The 14,285-nt window shown below is 39.6% G+C and overlaps 2 protein-coding genes across 2 annotated transcripts; one reads left to right on the top strand and one right to left on the bottom strand.

Moving 5' to 3' along the window:
* Positions 1-71: 71 nt before the first annotated feature.
* Positions 72-8,379, top strand: NADK1 (NAD kinase 1). The gene is made up of 11 exons (XM_048099011.2): positions 72-409; positions 859-1,006; positions 1,101-1,220; positions 3,540-3,739; positions 4,244-4,357; positions 4,482-4,576; positions 5,165-5,271; positions 6,066-6,139; positions 6,467-6,545; positions 6,676-6,983; positions 7,721-8,379. Exons 1-11 carry the CDS (start codon positions 359-361, stop codon positions 8,027-8,029), a joined length of 1,605 nt encoding a protein of 534 aa, XP_047954968.1. The 5' UTR covers positions 72-358; the 3' UTR covers positions 8,030-8,379.
* Positions 8,380-8,670: 291 nt separating this feature from the next.
* On the bottom strand, positions 8,671-12,636 carry LOC125201091 (stromal 70 kDa heat shock-related protein, chloroplastic-like). Its single transcript, XM_048099010.2, has 8 exons — positions 11,947-12,636; positions 11,162-11,414; positions 10,764-10,843; positions 10,428-10,570; positions 10,249-10,347; positions 9,964-10,153; positions 9,484-9,882; positions 8,671-9,357 (listed from the first exon to the last, which is right to left on the bottom strand). Exons 1-8 carry the CDS (start codon positions 12,490-12,492, stop codon positions 8,956-8,958), a joined length of 2,112 nt encoding a protein of 703 aa, XP_047954967.2. The 5' UTR covers positions 12,493-12,636; the 3' UTR covers positions 8,671-8,955.
* Positions 12,637-14,285: the final 1,649 nt, after the last annotated feature.

Here is a 14,285-nt window from a genome sequence, read left to right as displayed (position 1 = left end):
CAAAATTTAATCAAATTTCTAATTTATAGGCAATTAAACTAAACTCAAAAATCAAAAAATGAAACCAAACCAGAAATATGATTATGAAGAACAATTTGGTAGATAGCTGCTTACCAATCAGGCTTCCATGGAATCCCAAGCCACGCGTCTCGTATTTGGATCCCACCATCTCACCCAAGATTCTCCCTCCCAACTAAGGCACCCTACCTCCGTCTTCCTCTGCATACATTCATCAATTTACCCTTTTTTTGGGTTTTCTTCAGTATAAATATCGCATCGCATTTTTCTCCTCTCTACTAGTCTTCGTTCTTCACCAGTTTCCAGCTCTCTCTTTCTTTCTCTACACACATATATATATATGCATAATAATAATAATATACACAGCGAAATGTCTCCAAGCAACTCCCGTGTACGTGAGTTATTGATTGTTAAGCGCGATTTTGGAGTGCTCTGTTTTGATTGACTAGATTTCTGCTGAATTTCGCTATTATTGCTTGCGAATTTGAATGATTGTTTTTTGACTTTTGATACTTGTATGGTAGTTTAAAAGGTTGATTTCTCTGGAATTTATCCCATTGCTTTTAGGTGGTTGTTAGATATTTAATTAAGCTGCTGATTAGGGGTTGCTGTGAAATGACTAAATTTTTTCCATCAACAGTGCTGACAAACATGATGAGATAATCAAATTGACAGATCACGAGTTGAAAAGACATGTGATTGCCATGGGAATATGTGGATCGAGCTATTTTGTTTTTATGCACTTTTAGTCAGATCAATTTCTGCATTTGGTATTGTATTTATTTGTTTCAAGTGATCAAAAGCAATAACTTTTTAATCAATAAATGGCTTCTCTAACAGGGCAATGGAATCGTGTCACCAGCAGAGAATGGCTGTCTTGATTCTACCTCAGTGTTGAGCTCGGAAAAATCTGTAGAGGAACTTATTCAGCAACCTCCTCTCCAAGGAATTGAAGATAATCTTGTTGAGTTTTCTGAGGCTTTGAGAAGTGAGTCTTCAGAATTTTCATTTATGGGAATATATGTACGTATGCTACTATTGGAGCAATATGTTATTAATAATTTGATTAAATGTGGTTTTAGCTGTTGCGAAGGCACTGCGAAGGGTGACAGAAGGCAAGGCTTCTGCTCAAGCCGAAGCTGCTGAATGGAAACGTAAATTCGAACTGGCGACAGCACATAATCTGCAGTTGGAGAAGAAAGGTTATTTCAGCGCTGCTCACTCTAGTATTTTTTGTTTGATCTCTAATTGTTGGTCTTATATAATATGGAGTTCTTCTCCTGATACGAATGCTGTCACTCTGTTTGTTTTTCTCTCTGTGATGGAAGCCGGAATGCTATAGTAACCAAAATTTGCATTATTCCAACATTGGTCGAAGATTTTTCCTGAGTTGTCGGTTGTCCTTATTTGCCAAAAATTCAAATTGAGAGACCAATGTAGTGAATGAATAGGAAGTTTTGAGGATCGGATCCTTTGCTTTCTAAGAAGATATCTCCATTCGCTCCAGCTTTCCAACATTTATGACATCGATTATTTGTGTACCATCCTTTTCTATTTGAGTCTCGTTATATTTGGGAATATGGCATTTGGATAGTCTTAGTTGTGAGATGACTTTTGGTGAGACTCTTTACGCAGGACATTGGGTTGGATGAATTTAGATGAAAAGATGTAGCTTGTAAGCTTCTCCATTTAATAAATTATCTAATTCATTTGGAAATTTATTTAGTTTTTAGATCTATACTCAGCATATAAGAACATATTTTTGTTTTTGTCTAACTTTCCTTTGCTAATTGGTTGATCTGCTAATATGAAAATCGAGTGCTGTGTAAGCCAACGTTTGATAGTCACCTTGATTTGTTAAAGCTCGAATCGCTGTTTTTATAAGGCTTATGTTGCAATAGTTAAAGCTTAATAACTCTATTATGTTGCAATGATCTCCACAAGAGAGCTTTTGCATTGAGGAAAGTGGGAAGATTTTCTTTCATGCTACTATAGGATCCTCATCATATGGTTTTTCATTACATGAGGATATATGATTTCTTCTCATTCTTTACACCTCCCTCGCAAACTGACTTTAGGTTTGTACCATAGTGATGTACTAGTCTAACCCAATGAAACAATTATCTAATGTTGATTTCATAATGTCCACAACTCACATGTAGTTGATTTTTAGCCTCCGAAAGAGATAAAAATCTTTATCACATAGTGAATCTTCGGACTCAAGGGGAGCCCACTTTTATTCTTTTTACATTATTGTTCAGGCCATCCCAAAGGAAGTCAACTAATTGTGTATTAAGTTGGCCTAATTTCAGAATATATTTGTCTTTTCCCCTTTCCTATACAGTGTTTAACTTTTATCAGCACTATTGATCATGACCTTCTGATATAAGACTTTGCACTTAGAAGTGCTCTGCTACTATTGGAATATTTTGTAGCTCTTTAAAGATTTATAAAGCTATTAAAGAAATAAATGCATTTATACTTCAAATAACATAGCAGGGTCATTAGTTCTCATCTAAATGGAAAGTTTAATTGCGAGCAAAATCACCTCTTTGACCATTGTTGCAATTCAATTATGTCCTTACTTCTTAAAGTTGTAGCAATTTTATTAATTTTATTTAATTGTTTTGAAATTTGATACACAACACTAATTTTTGGCAATATTTGGATGACATGGTAGCTAGATTTAAGATTGGGTTACTTAACCTTGTCCCATATTAAGAATGGGTTACTTAACCTCCATGTAATGCCTCTGCATTTCTTCTATAAGAGTTTTCAAAAGTTGCGTGGAGTGTCGGATGCGGAGTTACTGCCTTTTTGGGAAGTTTGTTTCCATCTTTGTCTTCCAAAGTATGAACTAGAATTTCATTAGTTGCATATTGATTTTTACAGTTTAAACTTTAAACTGTAAATATGAGATTAGCTTTTTAAATTTATGTTAGGTCTCTTAACAGCTGATTCTTCTCAAGCATCATCATGACACTGGCTGGAAAACACATCATAATTCCTGCTTTCATGTAGATAAAAATACTCAGTAAAAGCAAATAATTAAATAGCAAATTCACCATAAGATGCGATTTTTATTTTGTAATTAATCCCAAAGCAAACTAAACTGGTCTTTGGCATGGTTTAGAGGTCAAACAAATTACGCAGCAATTGAGGGAAACAGCAAATTTTGTGGTATCATCAAGTATATATACATAAACTAAATAAAATTATGTTTGGATATTTTCCTTATTATCCTGAAACATGAAATTGCAGTTGAATGTCCGAATAATATCTGATCAATTAGTGACTGAAAATATCTCCTTAGATTTGTCAAATATATGTGCCATTCACAACATATTTCATGTGCAACCAACAATCCAAATATTCTCATGAGCTCATCAGTTTCCTGTTTTGAGTTTCTCGAAGTGATTTGTAAGATGTATTTTAAGAGATTTTAGATGCCAATATCTAGTGATGTTTTTTCTTTACCTAAATAATTCTATTAATAAAAATTCTAAAGTGCTGCTTGGCAGTACTGTCATTGGGAGGCCAATCCAGTGAGTCAAATGTTGAGAGAACCAGAAACTTGGATGATCATGTTGCAACCTCAAACCAAAATAATGATCAGTGTGAGTTATGCAGCGGGAAAAATGATATTTGTGCTCATGAGGTTCTTCGAGATGGTGAATCTGGTTCCGGCTGCACTCCTGCTTCACATAAGATGATGAGAAAGGTGAGTCGCTACTACCTGAGTTTTGTGAGAAGTTAGATTCCTATTCGCCAATATATTTTTGAAAAATTAGTGCTTTAATTGCTTTATGAAAGACATAGATTCAGAATATCTACCAAACCACTATTGCACAGAAATTCATCATAAAAAAGAAAGAGAGAAAGTAACGTTAAGTAAATAACAGATAGAAAAAAAAAAAAAAAAAAAAGTAAATAACAGATAGTCAGAAATCAAAGTGTAGGAAGCACACCTGATATTTATGCATCTGTCCTCTCTAGAGTTATTGCAAGCCATTTCTCATGAGGTGAAAGTACATAAACAGGTATATATTAAAAATTTCCTTTATTTTGTTATGGCTTCTCGGCTCTAGACATCATGGTTCTTTTTGCTGAAGTACTCAAAGTCAGCTTTGTGTAAATTTATGCAGACTCGTTTTCTTTGTTAGTCATGTCTCACTTTTCAAAATGTAATTGCAATTTAACTTGATGTTTTGGCTTGTGGTGACAGGCATCGTTTAAGCTATCATGGTACTGCAAGGGTGAAAAATCTGATCGCCACAAACATGATGTTGTGTCTTTTGAGAAGGGTAATATAACAACTGCAGAGCGCAGCAGTAAACAGGTATAGCTGGTGTCATGCAACTTTATTTGCGATTCCACAAACTTTCCTCTTTAGAATGTAATTTTGTGCTTGGGTATCAATTTTAAGTATAATAAGACCACAATTTTCATTTTTTTCATTTCAGATTTCCTTGAAGTGGGAATCACCTCCACAGACTGTGCTTATGTTAACAAAACCAAATTCTACATCTGTCAAAATCCTATGTTCTGAAATTGTCAGGTAGGATTCCTTAAATATGTCTTTGTTTTCATACTTGTTTCACTCCTTCATATTCAATCACATGGTGCATCTGTTCATATGATTCTGTCTGGGATTGGGCCCATCTGATGTACATAAGTTCCCGTGCTTAAAATTTATGTTGGCTAGAACCATTTTCTTCAGATAAATATCAAACTCATCCGAGCTTCATCAGTAATAAATCTAGAAGTTCATTTGCAAAATCATTCCCACAGTACCCATTCCCCATAATATTAAACTGTGAATTCTCCTGTCTGGTTGTTTTTCTTTGGTTTAGTCTCCTAATCATCATGAATGGATGTTTTTGCCAAGATTTGTGGATCATTTCTATATCTGACTTAATTTTGGGTTGGATAGTTTTCTCTAACATTTAGATGCCACCCTCCTCCCTCCTTTTCTTCTTTTACTTCTTTGTAATTGTCTATAACATGCATCTCTATATTGTCGAATGGCTGTTTCAGTACTAGTTAAAGCAATGGAATGTGATACTTTCTTGAACATTTACTATGCTATTTCTTAATAAGTGATGAATATTTTAAAAATTGGAGAATCCTTTGCCTCTGTTTGCAGATGGTTGAAAGAGCAGAAAAATTTGACAATATTTGTGGAACCACGAGTGAAGTCCGAGCTTCTGACAGAATCGCCATACTACAGCTTTGTACAAACCTGGTTAGATGGTAAGCTAATTTCCCTTTTATTGTAGGAACCAGATATATTTTGATTTCCTTTATAACAATAACTCCATTGGTTCTCTGTCTACATTCTAACAGAATTCTTACTCAGCTACTGTCATGTAAAATGCTTAACTTCCTCAGTTGATATTATAACTTCTCCTCCTCATCCAGCACATGCTGTTTTTTTGTCCACTGTGAAGTACGGAGTACATTTAAAACAGTCAATCCTGTATTTATAATATTAAAACTAATTTTAATTGGCATTAGGATCCAAGGTTTGTCTGTGTAGCTAAACTAGAAAGGATGAGGTGGTCTTTATTAGTGAATACAGAAGTAGTTTTTGTCCCCTTCTAGGTGTATATAACTTCAAATTCCAACTTTGTTCCTTTTTTAGTTAGTTAATGATCTATAGTAATTATGGGAAGTTATATATTTCTGCGCACATATGATAAATTGTGCAATACATTCTTTTGCAATTTGTTGGCGAACTGTTATCAACAAGTTGTCCAGTTGGTGACCCTTCAGCTTCGTTCATGATCCAAAAACTGGACCAATCCTGGCATTGTCTAACTGCAATCCCTTGTTCTGACATAATAATTTTATAGTTTTTGTTGTTTTCCAGAAAAGTTTGATATATATCTGAGGTTACTGTTCCTTTGCTTTCATTTTTCCGGGGGGTAATGCATGAGATCAATTTCTGCGTGCAAGCTGTGTTCCGTCCCTAGTACTTCAAACATGATAAATGGTGGCAATATCTGTTCTCTCTTAATTATGTTCTAAATGATCTGCTTCCACAGATAAAGATGTTCAGACACTGCATACAAAAATTGATCTCATTGTAACGCTTGGTGGAGATGGAACCGTCCTATGGGTATGTATCTTCTTATTCTCCAACGATCATAATTGATTTGTATAAATACAGTAGCCAGCCCCCTAAAAAGAAATGTTATTTGGCCAATTATCAGTAAAGAAGAAAAGCAGGCACAGATTGATAACTCAATTTCAGTTTGCCAGTTGTTAATGCATTGAGATCTCGTATTCCTTTTTAGGAGTTAGCTGAAAAATATTGGCTTCATTCTCCACTCTTTCATTGCATGATCCATTACTCGTCGCCTTTTTAGTATAGTTTTGAGGATTTTATTATGATACTCGTTGCCGCTTTAGTAATCATGATGAAGAAATTCTCTCATTTATGCAGGCTGCTTCTATGTTTAAAGGTCCCGTTCCTCCCATTGTGCCATTTTCTTTAGGCTCTCTGGGTTTCATGACCCCTTTCCGTATCCTTTAGTTTCCTTGAAGGATTCCTTATTTCAATTTATTAGCTTTGTTCACTTGCAAGGTAACAAATTAGTATCTTACGGAAAAGCTTTGGCATATCTATCAGTTTATCCATAACAAAATAATCAGATAGTGAACATTATCGCGAATATCTTTCCTCAATCATTCGCGGTCCTTTTAGTATCACATTAAGGCATCGATTGCAGTGTCATATCATCAGAGATGAGGCCAAAAGTGATGACGAGAATGAAGGGCCTATGCTAGTCCTGAATGAAGTAACAATTGATCGTGGAATTTCTTCATTCCTGACAAATTTAGAATGTTACTGTGACAACTCTTTTGTGACCTGTGTACAAGGAGATGGTCTGATTTTGTCCACGACATCTGGGAGTACAGCATATTCCCTTGCTGCCGGAGGATCCATGGTCCATCCACAGGTATGCTTCACTTGATTTGTATTTCAATCCATAATTGTATATCAAAAGAAAAATTACCTGAAAAATGTTGGTTAACATTAAGCACAGATAACAGAAGATTGAAATTACTTATGTTCGTAGTTAATATTTATTTAGCTTAATAATTAGTTTTTCCCCTTCAGTTCACATTGGTAACCTCTTGATCTGCAGTCAAATGCTCTATTACTGAGCTATGGACCCACTGACTGATAAATTTGGTCATAGAACCATAATATTAACTTAAACAGAACTTAAGTTTAACTGATGAAATAGGCTAATATTGAGAATATAGGTGAAGACTTTGATTAAATCATTGGTTCCCAACCAATGATATGTTGATTGCTAGGATAACAATCCAAAATCACAAGTTTTAAACTGTCTATATTCTTTTCTTTTTACTTGTCCATAATTGTGTAGAATGAGACTCATAGACAAGTAATTCACTCTTGATGACGCATAATATAGTCGGAAACCCTACTTTCCTTGAGTTTTGCGCTGTCTCAAAACACTATATGGTTTCGATAGCATGAGATTGGCTTAAATTCATGTTTAGTATGAAAACATTTATCATTTTCAACATGTCTCAATCGTTATCTTATTTGTGTATCATTATAATCTCTGTTTGGAATTATCATACATGATCCCTCTTAAGCTCCCTCAACTTTGTATCTGAAACCAACATAATTTCATACCAGTAAATGATTTGCCAATATTTACAGGTTCCTGGAATATTGTTTACACCTATCTGCCCTCATTCTCTCTCATTTCGGCCTCTGATATTGCCTGAATACGTAATGCTGAGAGTGGTGGTGCCCTTCAACAGCAGAAGCCAAGCATGGGTGTCATTTGATGGCAAGGACAGGAAACAATTAGCCCCCGGAGACGCACTCGTGTGCAGCATGGCCCCTTGGCCTGTTCCCACTGCGTGTCAAGTTGATTCAACCAGTGATTTTTTGCGCAGCATCCACGACGGTCTTCATTGGAATTTGAGGAAGACTCAGGCCTTTGATGGCCCTCGGGATCCTTAACTGTGCGGTATTGAGGAAGAGATATCCACACTCTTATTTACTAGTTACTACATTTGTAAAATTGAAATGCACCTATTTTTATTACCTACATCCCGTGACAATAAGGAAGAATTGGCTGAGTGAATCGACAACACTATTTCATACTCAGCCTAGATTATGTAGTCCATTTCAGCAATATCGGTTCCCGCATAGCGAGGGCAAGAATTCTCAACCACTCTCAGTCCCTATCTTTCTCCGGTTTTTTTCTTCTTTTCGCAGAATATAGGATTTAGGTTCCTGTTTTGGTAAAAACTTCGTAGGTGAAAACGGGTTTTAAAGCTGAGTTTACATATAGCAGCTTTAGTTTCGCATACGAGAAGTGTGGCTTTAAATTCAAGTTGGGTTGTATTCAATGAGTATTAATATCTTTTTATATATTTAGAAACAATTGTTGAAAAATTAATTGATAAAATTGATGCTACATATGAAAAGATAAAAATACAATTGTCTGTAATATATTTGTACATGCAGTACTTAAAAGGCTGATCTGCTTAAACTTTTTGCACCATACGCATACACACAGCATATGGAAAGGCTATAAATACAGCAAAGGAAGGAGTATATAAATGTAAAGCGAACCAAAACAGACTTTCACCAACGAATTTAGGCAAAAATAAATAGCATACTGCTTTATTCAAAACAAAATTCATCTTTAAAAATTTAGGCACATCATGAGAAAGCAGCAGAAATTTTAAACAAAAATGTCTCATGCGCTGCTGCCTCAGCTATAACCTAATCGTCTTACAACACATCCCTACAATTTCTGCAATTGCACTTTTCCACGTTAACTTACTTCGACAACAATTTTTTCTATCATTTTCCAACTAATATATCCCTTTTCAAACAGGGAAAGAAGACAGGGATGTAGAAAACGTCACAAAAAATGCTCATTTGCTGTCTGTGAAATCAGCATCGATAACATCGCCATCAGGTCCCTTGTCTGAAGATTCTGAGGGGTTAGCTCCGGCACCAGGCGTTGGGCCAGCACCGGGTGCTGCTGCACCAGGTTGATTATATAGTGACTGGCCAATCTGCATGACTTCCTGATTTAGTGCAGTCATGGCATCCTTCATTGTTTGGGTCGAACCTCCTGAGATTGCATCCTTGAGCTCTCCCAGTTTCGCCTCGACCTTTTCTTTTACAGGGGCAGGAATTTTGTCACCAAGTTCCTTCAACTGCTTCTCCGTTTGGTAAACCACCGAATCAGCCTGGTTCTTAGTATCTATGGCGTCTCTCTTCTCCTTGTCTTCCTTGGCAAATTTTTCGGCTTCACTGACCATTCTCTCCACCTGTGGATGTATACAAAAGAATGTTAAGTTCAGTAAATACGGGATAAAAATAACATAGACAAGTAGGCATGCAGGCAGTTTTTCTTAAGAACTCAATTTTGTTAAGAAATCAATACGAAAACTCACCTCATCACCAGGCAATGTACTAGCACCAGTAATAGTGATATCTTGCTTCTTCCCGGTTCCCTTATCAATGGCGGTAACTGAGAGGATTCCATTAGCATCAATATCAAACTTAACCTCAATTTGGGGAACACCACGGGGAGCAGGTGGGATTCCATCAAGGCGGAAGCTGCCTACAGATTTGTTGTCCCTGACAAACTCCCTTTCACCTTGAAGGACATTGATTTCAACACTGGTCTGACCATCAGCAGCTGTTGAGAAAACTTCTGATTTTGATGTGGGCAATGTTGTATTTCGCGGAATAATCTTTGTCATCACTCCACCAAGTGTTTCCAGCCCCAGAGATAGAGGCGTTACATCCAAAAGGACAATGTCGCTCACATCTCCCGCCAATACACCAGCCTAAGCAGATAGAGTTAGCTAAAAAAGAGGGCAGATGACATAAATTGATCACATGTCACAAAGAAAATAGAATATAGCTACCTGAACGGCAGCTCCAAGGGCAACAACTTCATCAGGATTGACAGTCACATTTGGGTCTTTTGAAGTCAATTTCTTAACAAGCTCCTGAACAGCAGGAATACGTGTGGAACCACCGACCAGGATAACCTCATCCAGATCACTGAGGGAAAGCTTTGCATCCCTCAGGGAATTCTGAACAGGGGTTTTTAGTCTGAAAAAGGACAACATTACTCCACAACTATGCTAGTAGAAGTATATAATAGATCATTGCAATTGTGTTCTGATTGACTTATACACCAAGCTCACCTGTCAAGCAAATCTGAGCATAATTCCTCAAACTTAGCTCGTGTAAGGGTGGTCTCAATATGTTTTGGGCCATCTGCAGTGGCAGTAATGAAAGGCAAACTGGAAAAAAACAGTGAAAAAAGATGAGCATGTACATGTTCCAAAAGTAGCAAAAATAATTGGAAAAGATATGAACATGCCTAATGTTAGTTTGAGTCAAAGATGAGAGTTCCATTTTGGCTTTCTCTGCGGTCTCAGTCAAACGTTGAAGGGCTTGTTTGTCCTTCAATAGATCTATCCCTTCATCATTCTTGAAACTTGTAGCAAGCCAATCAACAATTCTCTGGATAAATAAGGCCAGAAAAAGAAATGTGTGTAAATGATCAAAGAATGTTAACTTTCACATAAAGAGTCGAGAAACACCATGTCAAATAACATGGATTAACCGGCATTTGTTCACTGTGTGTGTGTTGTGGGTGTGTGTGTGAGTGAGAGGGAGAGAGAGAGATTCAATGAATCAGTGTAGGCATATGAACCTTATCAAAGTCATCACCACCAAGATGAGTGTCCCCGGAAGTAGAAAGCACCTCAAACACACCATCACCAACCTCAAGGACTAAATCAGTGCAAGCAGAAAACACTTATTAGGTGCTTCAACACTCAAGACAGCACAGCTTAAAAATAGAGTTTCCTTATATCTGCCAAAGAAATAATCTCAAACATGTACTATGTACATTTAACAGCAGAATATGAGACCAAGAATTGACGCAATGAGATTGAGAAACACCAAAAAAAAACAGGATCCAGGAGAAAAGAAAGGATAAGGGTTTAAGAACAAGATAATTGTAACTGAAACATCAAGAGGGTTACTTTCACAGCAAGATCAGGAACTAAGATGGCCGTAATGAGTTCAAGAAAGAAAAGCACTTAGTACCTGAAACATCAAAAGTGCCACCTCCGAGGTCAAAAACCAGAATAGTTTCGTTGCTTTTCTTTTCAAATCCATAGGCCAATGACGCAGCAGTGGGTTCATTTATAATGCGGAGAACCTCTAATCCAGCAATACGACCAGCATCTTTTGTGGCAGTCCTTTGAGAATCATTAAAGTATGCAGGAACTGTAACTACTGCTTTGGTAACCTTGTCATTCAAAAACTTCGATGCATCATCCACAAGCTTCCTCAAGACCTGCCAGAAACAAGAAAATGTTACAGGAGATGAAATGTAAAAAGTGTCATCTTTGCAACAGTCAGGTACTCAGACATACTTATCCTAGAATAAGTATCTTCTATGAACCAAAAAACTAAATAGAAAAGCAATTACGGTAGTCGGTAGATAGCATGATCAAACTTAATGTATGCCAGGTATACCGTATCTTATGTAAGCACTAATATATGCTAACTGCTTAGGACCAATAGCAGCAAGCTTGGAAAGTGCTTTACAATAAATTACTCAAAGAAGAAACTGTTCAGAAGGCTATATACACCTTAACTTCCTTCTCAATGGTGCATTAAATAACTAGCATAAAAATTGAATTAGGGCAATTAAACGGCAAATTCATTTACCGAATCTAAGAGAATCCATAAGCTAACATTATTTTCTAATATGATATGTCTGGTCGCAATAGAACAATATACATGGCAATGCAGTGCATCAAACAATATCAAAGCAAATTAGAAACAAATTCAAAAAAATTGGAAACAAATTGTAGAATATAGACCTGAGCGGAAATCTCCTCAGCTGCAAACTGTTTGCCAATTGCGGGGCAGTCCAGCTTGACATTCCCATTCTCATCCCTCACAACATTATATGAAACCTGCTTCGACTCGTCATCAACCTCAGACATCTTCCTCCCAATAAATCTCTTCACGGAGAAGAATGTATTCTCCGGATTAACCACGGCCTGCCTCTTGGCAATCTGTCCAACCAGCCTATCGGAATTCTTAGTGTAAGCAACCACAGAAGGAGTAGTGCGCTGGCCCTCGGCGTTGGTGACGATGGTAGGCTTCCCTCCCTCCATGGCCGCGACGGCGGAATTGGTGGTTCCCAAATCAATCCCCACGACCTTCTCCGCCACCACGCGGAAAGTAGAGCCTCGGCGGGAGCTTCTCTGCTTACTCTTGAGCTTCAAGCCGGAGGGGATAGAGGTGCCGTTGAGCTTGGCTCCGAGAAATACGGTTCTATTGGGATTGTTTTTGGTTGAATTGGCGGCAGTGAAGTGAGCGGCGGTGCCGAGGGCGTGGATTTGAGCAGCTGAGGAGGCCATTTTTGCGATCTAGGGTTTGTAAAGAATCGAAAATGGGGAGGATGGATTCTTAGAGCAAACCCTAGGCAGAAATGGAATTGGGAGCGATGACCGGTGAGTTTGGTAGAGAAAGATAAGAGAAGAGGGAGGCAGTGGTTGTTGGGAATGGGGTACAAATAAATAGACAAATATATAAATAAATAAACAAAATTAATTTGTAATGAATGAATCACGGCTTAAGAGCATCCGCAATGGGTAATAGGCCAGCCATAGGCCAGCCATTCTCTCCCCTGCCACGTCAGCAACACTCAAAAAACCACCTGCCACATCAGATTTAGGCCAGCCATAGGCCAGCCGCAATAAAAATAATTCAAAATATACTACATTTACGGAATTAAAATTACTAAAATACGAAATTAAATTTACGACACATATACGGGAAAAATAATCCATTCCATTAAAAAAAAAAGTACGAATATTTAAAAAAAAAAATACATGATTCTTTTCTAAAAAAAAGGGCTTCAACACACGGGCCCCGCCGCTCTCTACTCCTCGTCGCCGTCTCCGTCGCCGTCGCCGCCCCCGCTGCCGCTGCCGCCACCCGCGGTATCTGAGCCCACGTCGGAACCCGTAAGCCGTGCCCTCGCGGCGGCTAAATCGGCACGCATGCTCTCGAGCATCTCCTGAAGAAACATCTTCTCCGTGGGGTCTGTGGCGGCCCTCCACTCTTGTAAGACCTTGTACATCTGATCCCGCGTATGGTTACGCGAATGGAGAGTGTACTCGAGTGGGGCGGGTGGGAGGGCGGAGGACTGGACCTCGCGGGGCGATAGGGGGGATCCGCCCCTCGCAGCTCGCTGCGCCCGCTTCTGTCCAATCGGGCGGGCGCGACCTGTAAATGAAGGAGGAGACGGAAACTCCTCGACATCCGGGGGGAGGTCGTGGGATCCGCCGCTGCTGCCGCTGTAGTCGCCGCTATAGTTCAGTCGCTGCTTCTTCGGCCACCCAGCGTCGCACCCCGCCCGGAACTTCTCGGAGTCCTTCAGCAACAAGAAGCACTCCCAGAAGGTGAACTCCTTATACTTCCCCTCCACGGGGAACTGACTCGCGGCTATCCTCCGGGCATCCTCCTCGTTCTGCCCACTCTTGAGCTGACGGAGGGCGTTGGCGTACAAGTTCGCAAAACGGCCCACCGCGGCCCTGGTGCGCTCCCACCCCTTCCGGACCTCCTCGTTGCTGAAGTCCTTCCCCTGCGGGCAGTGCCTCCTATAGGCAGCTCTGATCTTCGCCCACATATTGACGACCCGCTGGTTGTTCGCAACCAGCGGGTCGTCGCACACCTCCAACCACCCCCTGGCCACCCCGACGTACTCATCCTCCGTCCACTTCCTCCGGGTCGGGGTGTGGTCAACAGCGGGCTACGATGACTCGCCGACCGCCTTCGCCTTCCCCCTCGTCTTCTTCTTCGGCGCGGCCCGCCTCGCCGGAACGGGAGTATCCGGATCATCGAGATCGATCCCCATGTCATGCAACGACAGAAGGTCATCGCCAGTGAACTGCGTCTCCGCTGGGGTCGAAGTGTGAGACGAAGCCGTCAAAAAATCAAGAGAGGGCCGATATACCGGGTCCCCTCCCGGTGACCCCTGCCCCTGCAATCCCCCCTGCATCCCGGGATACATACCCTGCTGCACCCCCCCCTGCCCCCCGCCCTGCCACATCATCCCCATCATCTGCTGCAGCATCATCTGCTGCTGCATCTGGGGCATACCCCCCCACCCGGGCGCTGACTGCCCGCCGCTCCCCTGCCCGCCCGT

This window comes from Salvia hispanica, chromosome 2 (assembly GCF_029641045.1).
Source record: "Salvia hispanica isolate PSC_SH4W2 chromosome 2, Shi_PSC_v1, whole genome shotgun sequence".
Taxonomy (NCBI): domain Eukaryota; kingdom Viridiplantae; phylum Streptophyta; class Magnoliopsida; order Lamiales; family Lamiaceae; genus Salvia; species Salvia hispanica.
The sequence above is the reverse complement of the archived record's forward strand: the minus strand, read 5'-3'. Positions and strand labels throughout refer to the sequence as shown.

What these genes read in the sequence shown, in the direction of transcription:
- NADK1 (XM_048099011.2), top strand. Translation starts at nt 359, where the DNA reads ATGCATAATAATAATAATATACACAGCGAAATGTCTCCAAGCAACTCC. An exon ending in CAGAGCGCAGCAGTAAACAG is followed by an intron (nt 4,358 to 4,481) that starts GTATAGCTGGTG and finishes TTTTCATTTCAG; the next exon opens with ATTTCCTTGAAGTGGGAATC. An exon ending in GATCCATGGTCCATCCACAG is followed by an intron (nt 6,984 to 7,720) that starts GTATGCTTCACT and finishes CAATATTTACAG; the next exon opens with GTTCCTGGAATATTGTTTAC.
- LOC125201091 (XM_048099010.2), bottom strand. Translation starts at nt 12,492, where the DNA reads ATGGCCTCCTCAGCTGCTCAAATCCACGCCCTCGGCACCGCCGCTCAC. An exon ending in TTGACTCAAACTAACATTAG is followed by an intron (nt 10,348 to 10,427) that starts GCATGTTCATAT and finishes GTTTTTTTCCAG; the next exon opens with TTTGCCTTTCATTACTGCCA. An exon ending in CCCTTGGAGCTGCCGTTCAG is followed by an intron (nt 9,883 to 9,963) that starts GTAGCTATATTC and finishes CTATCTGCTTAG; the next exon opens with GCTGGTGTATTGGCGGGAGA.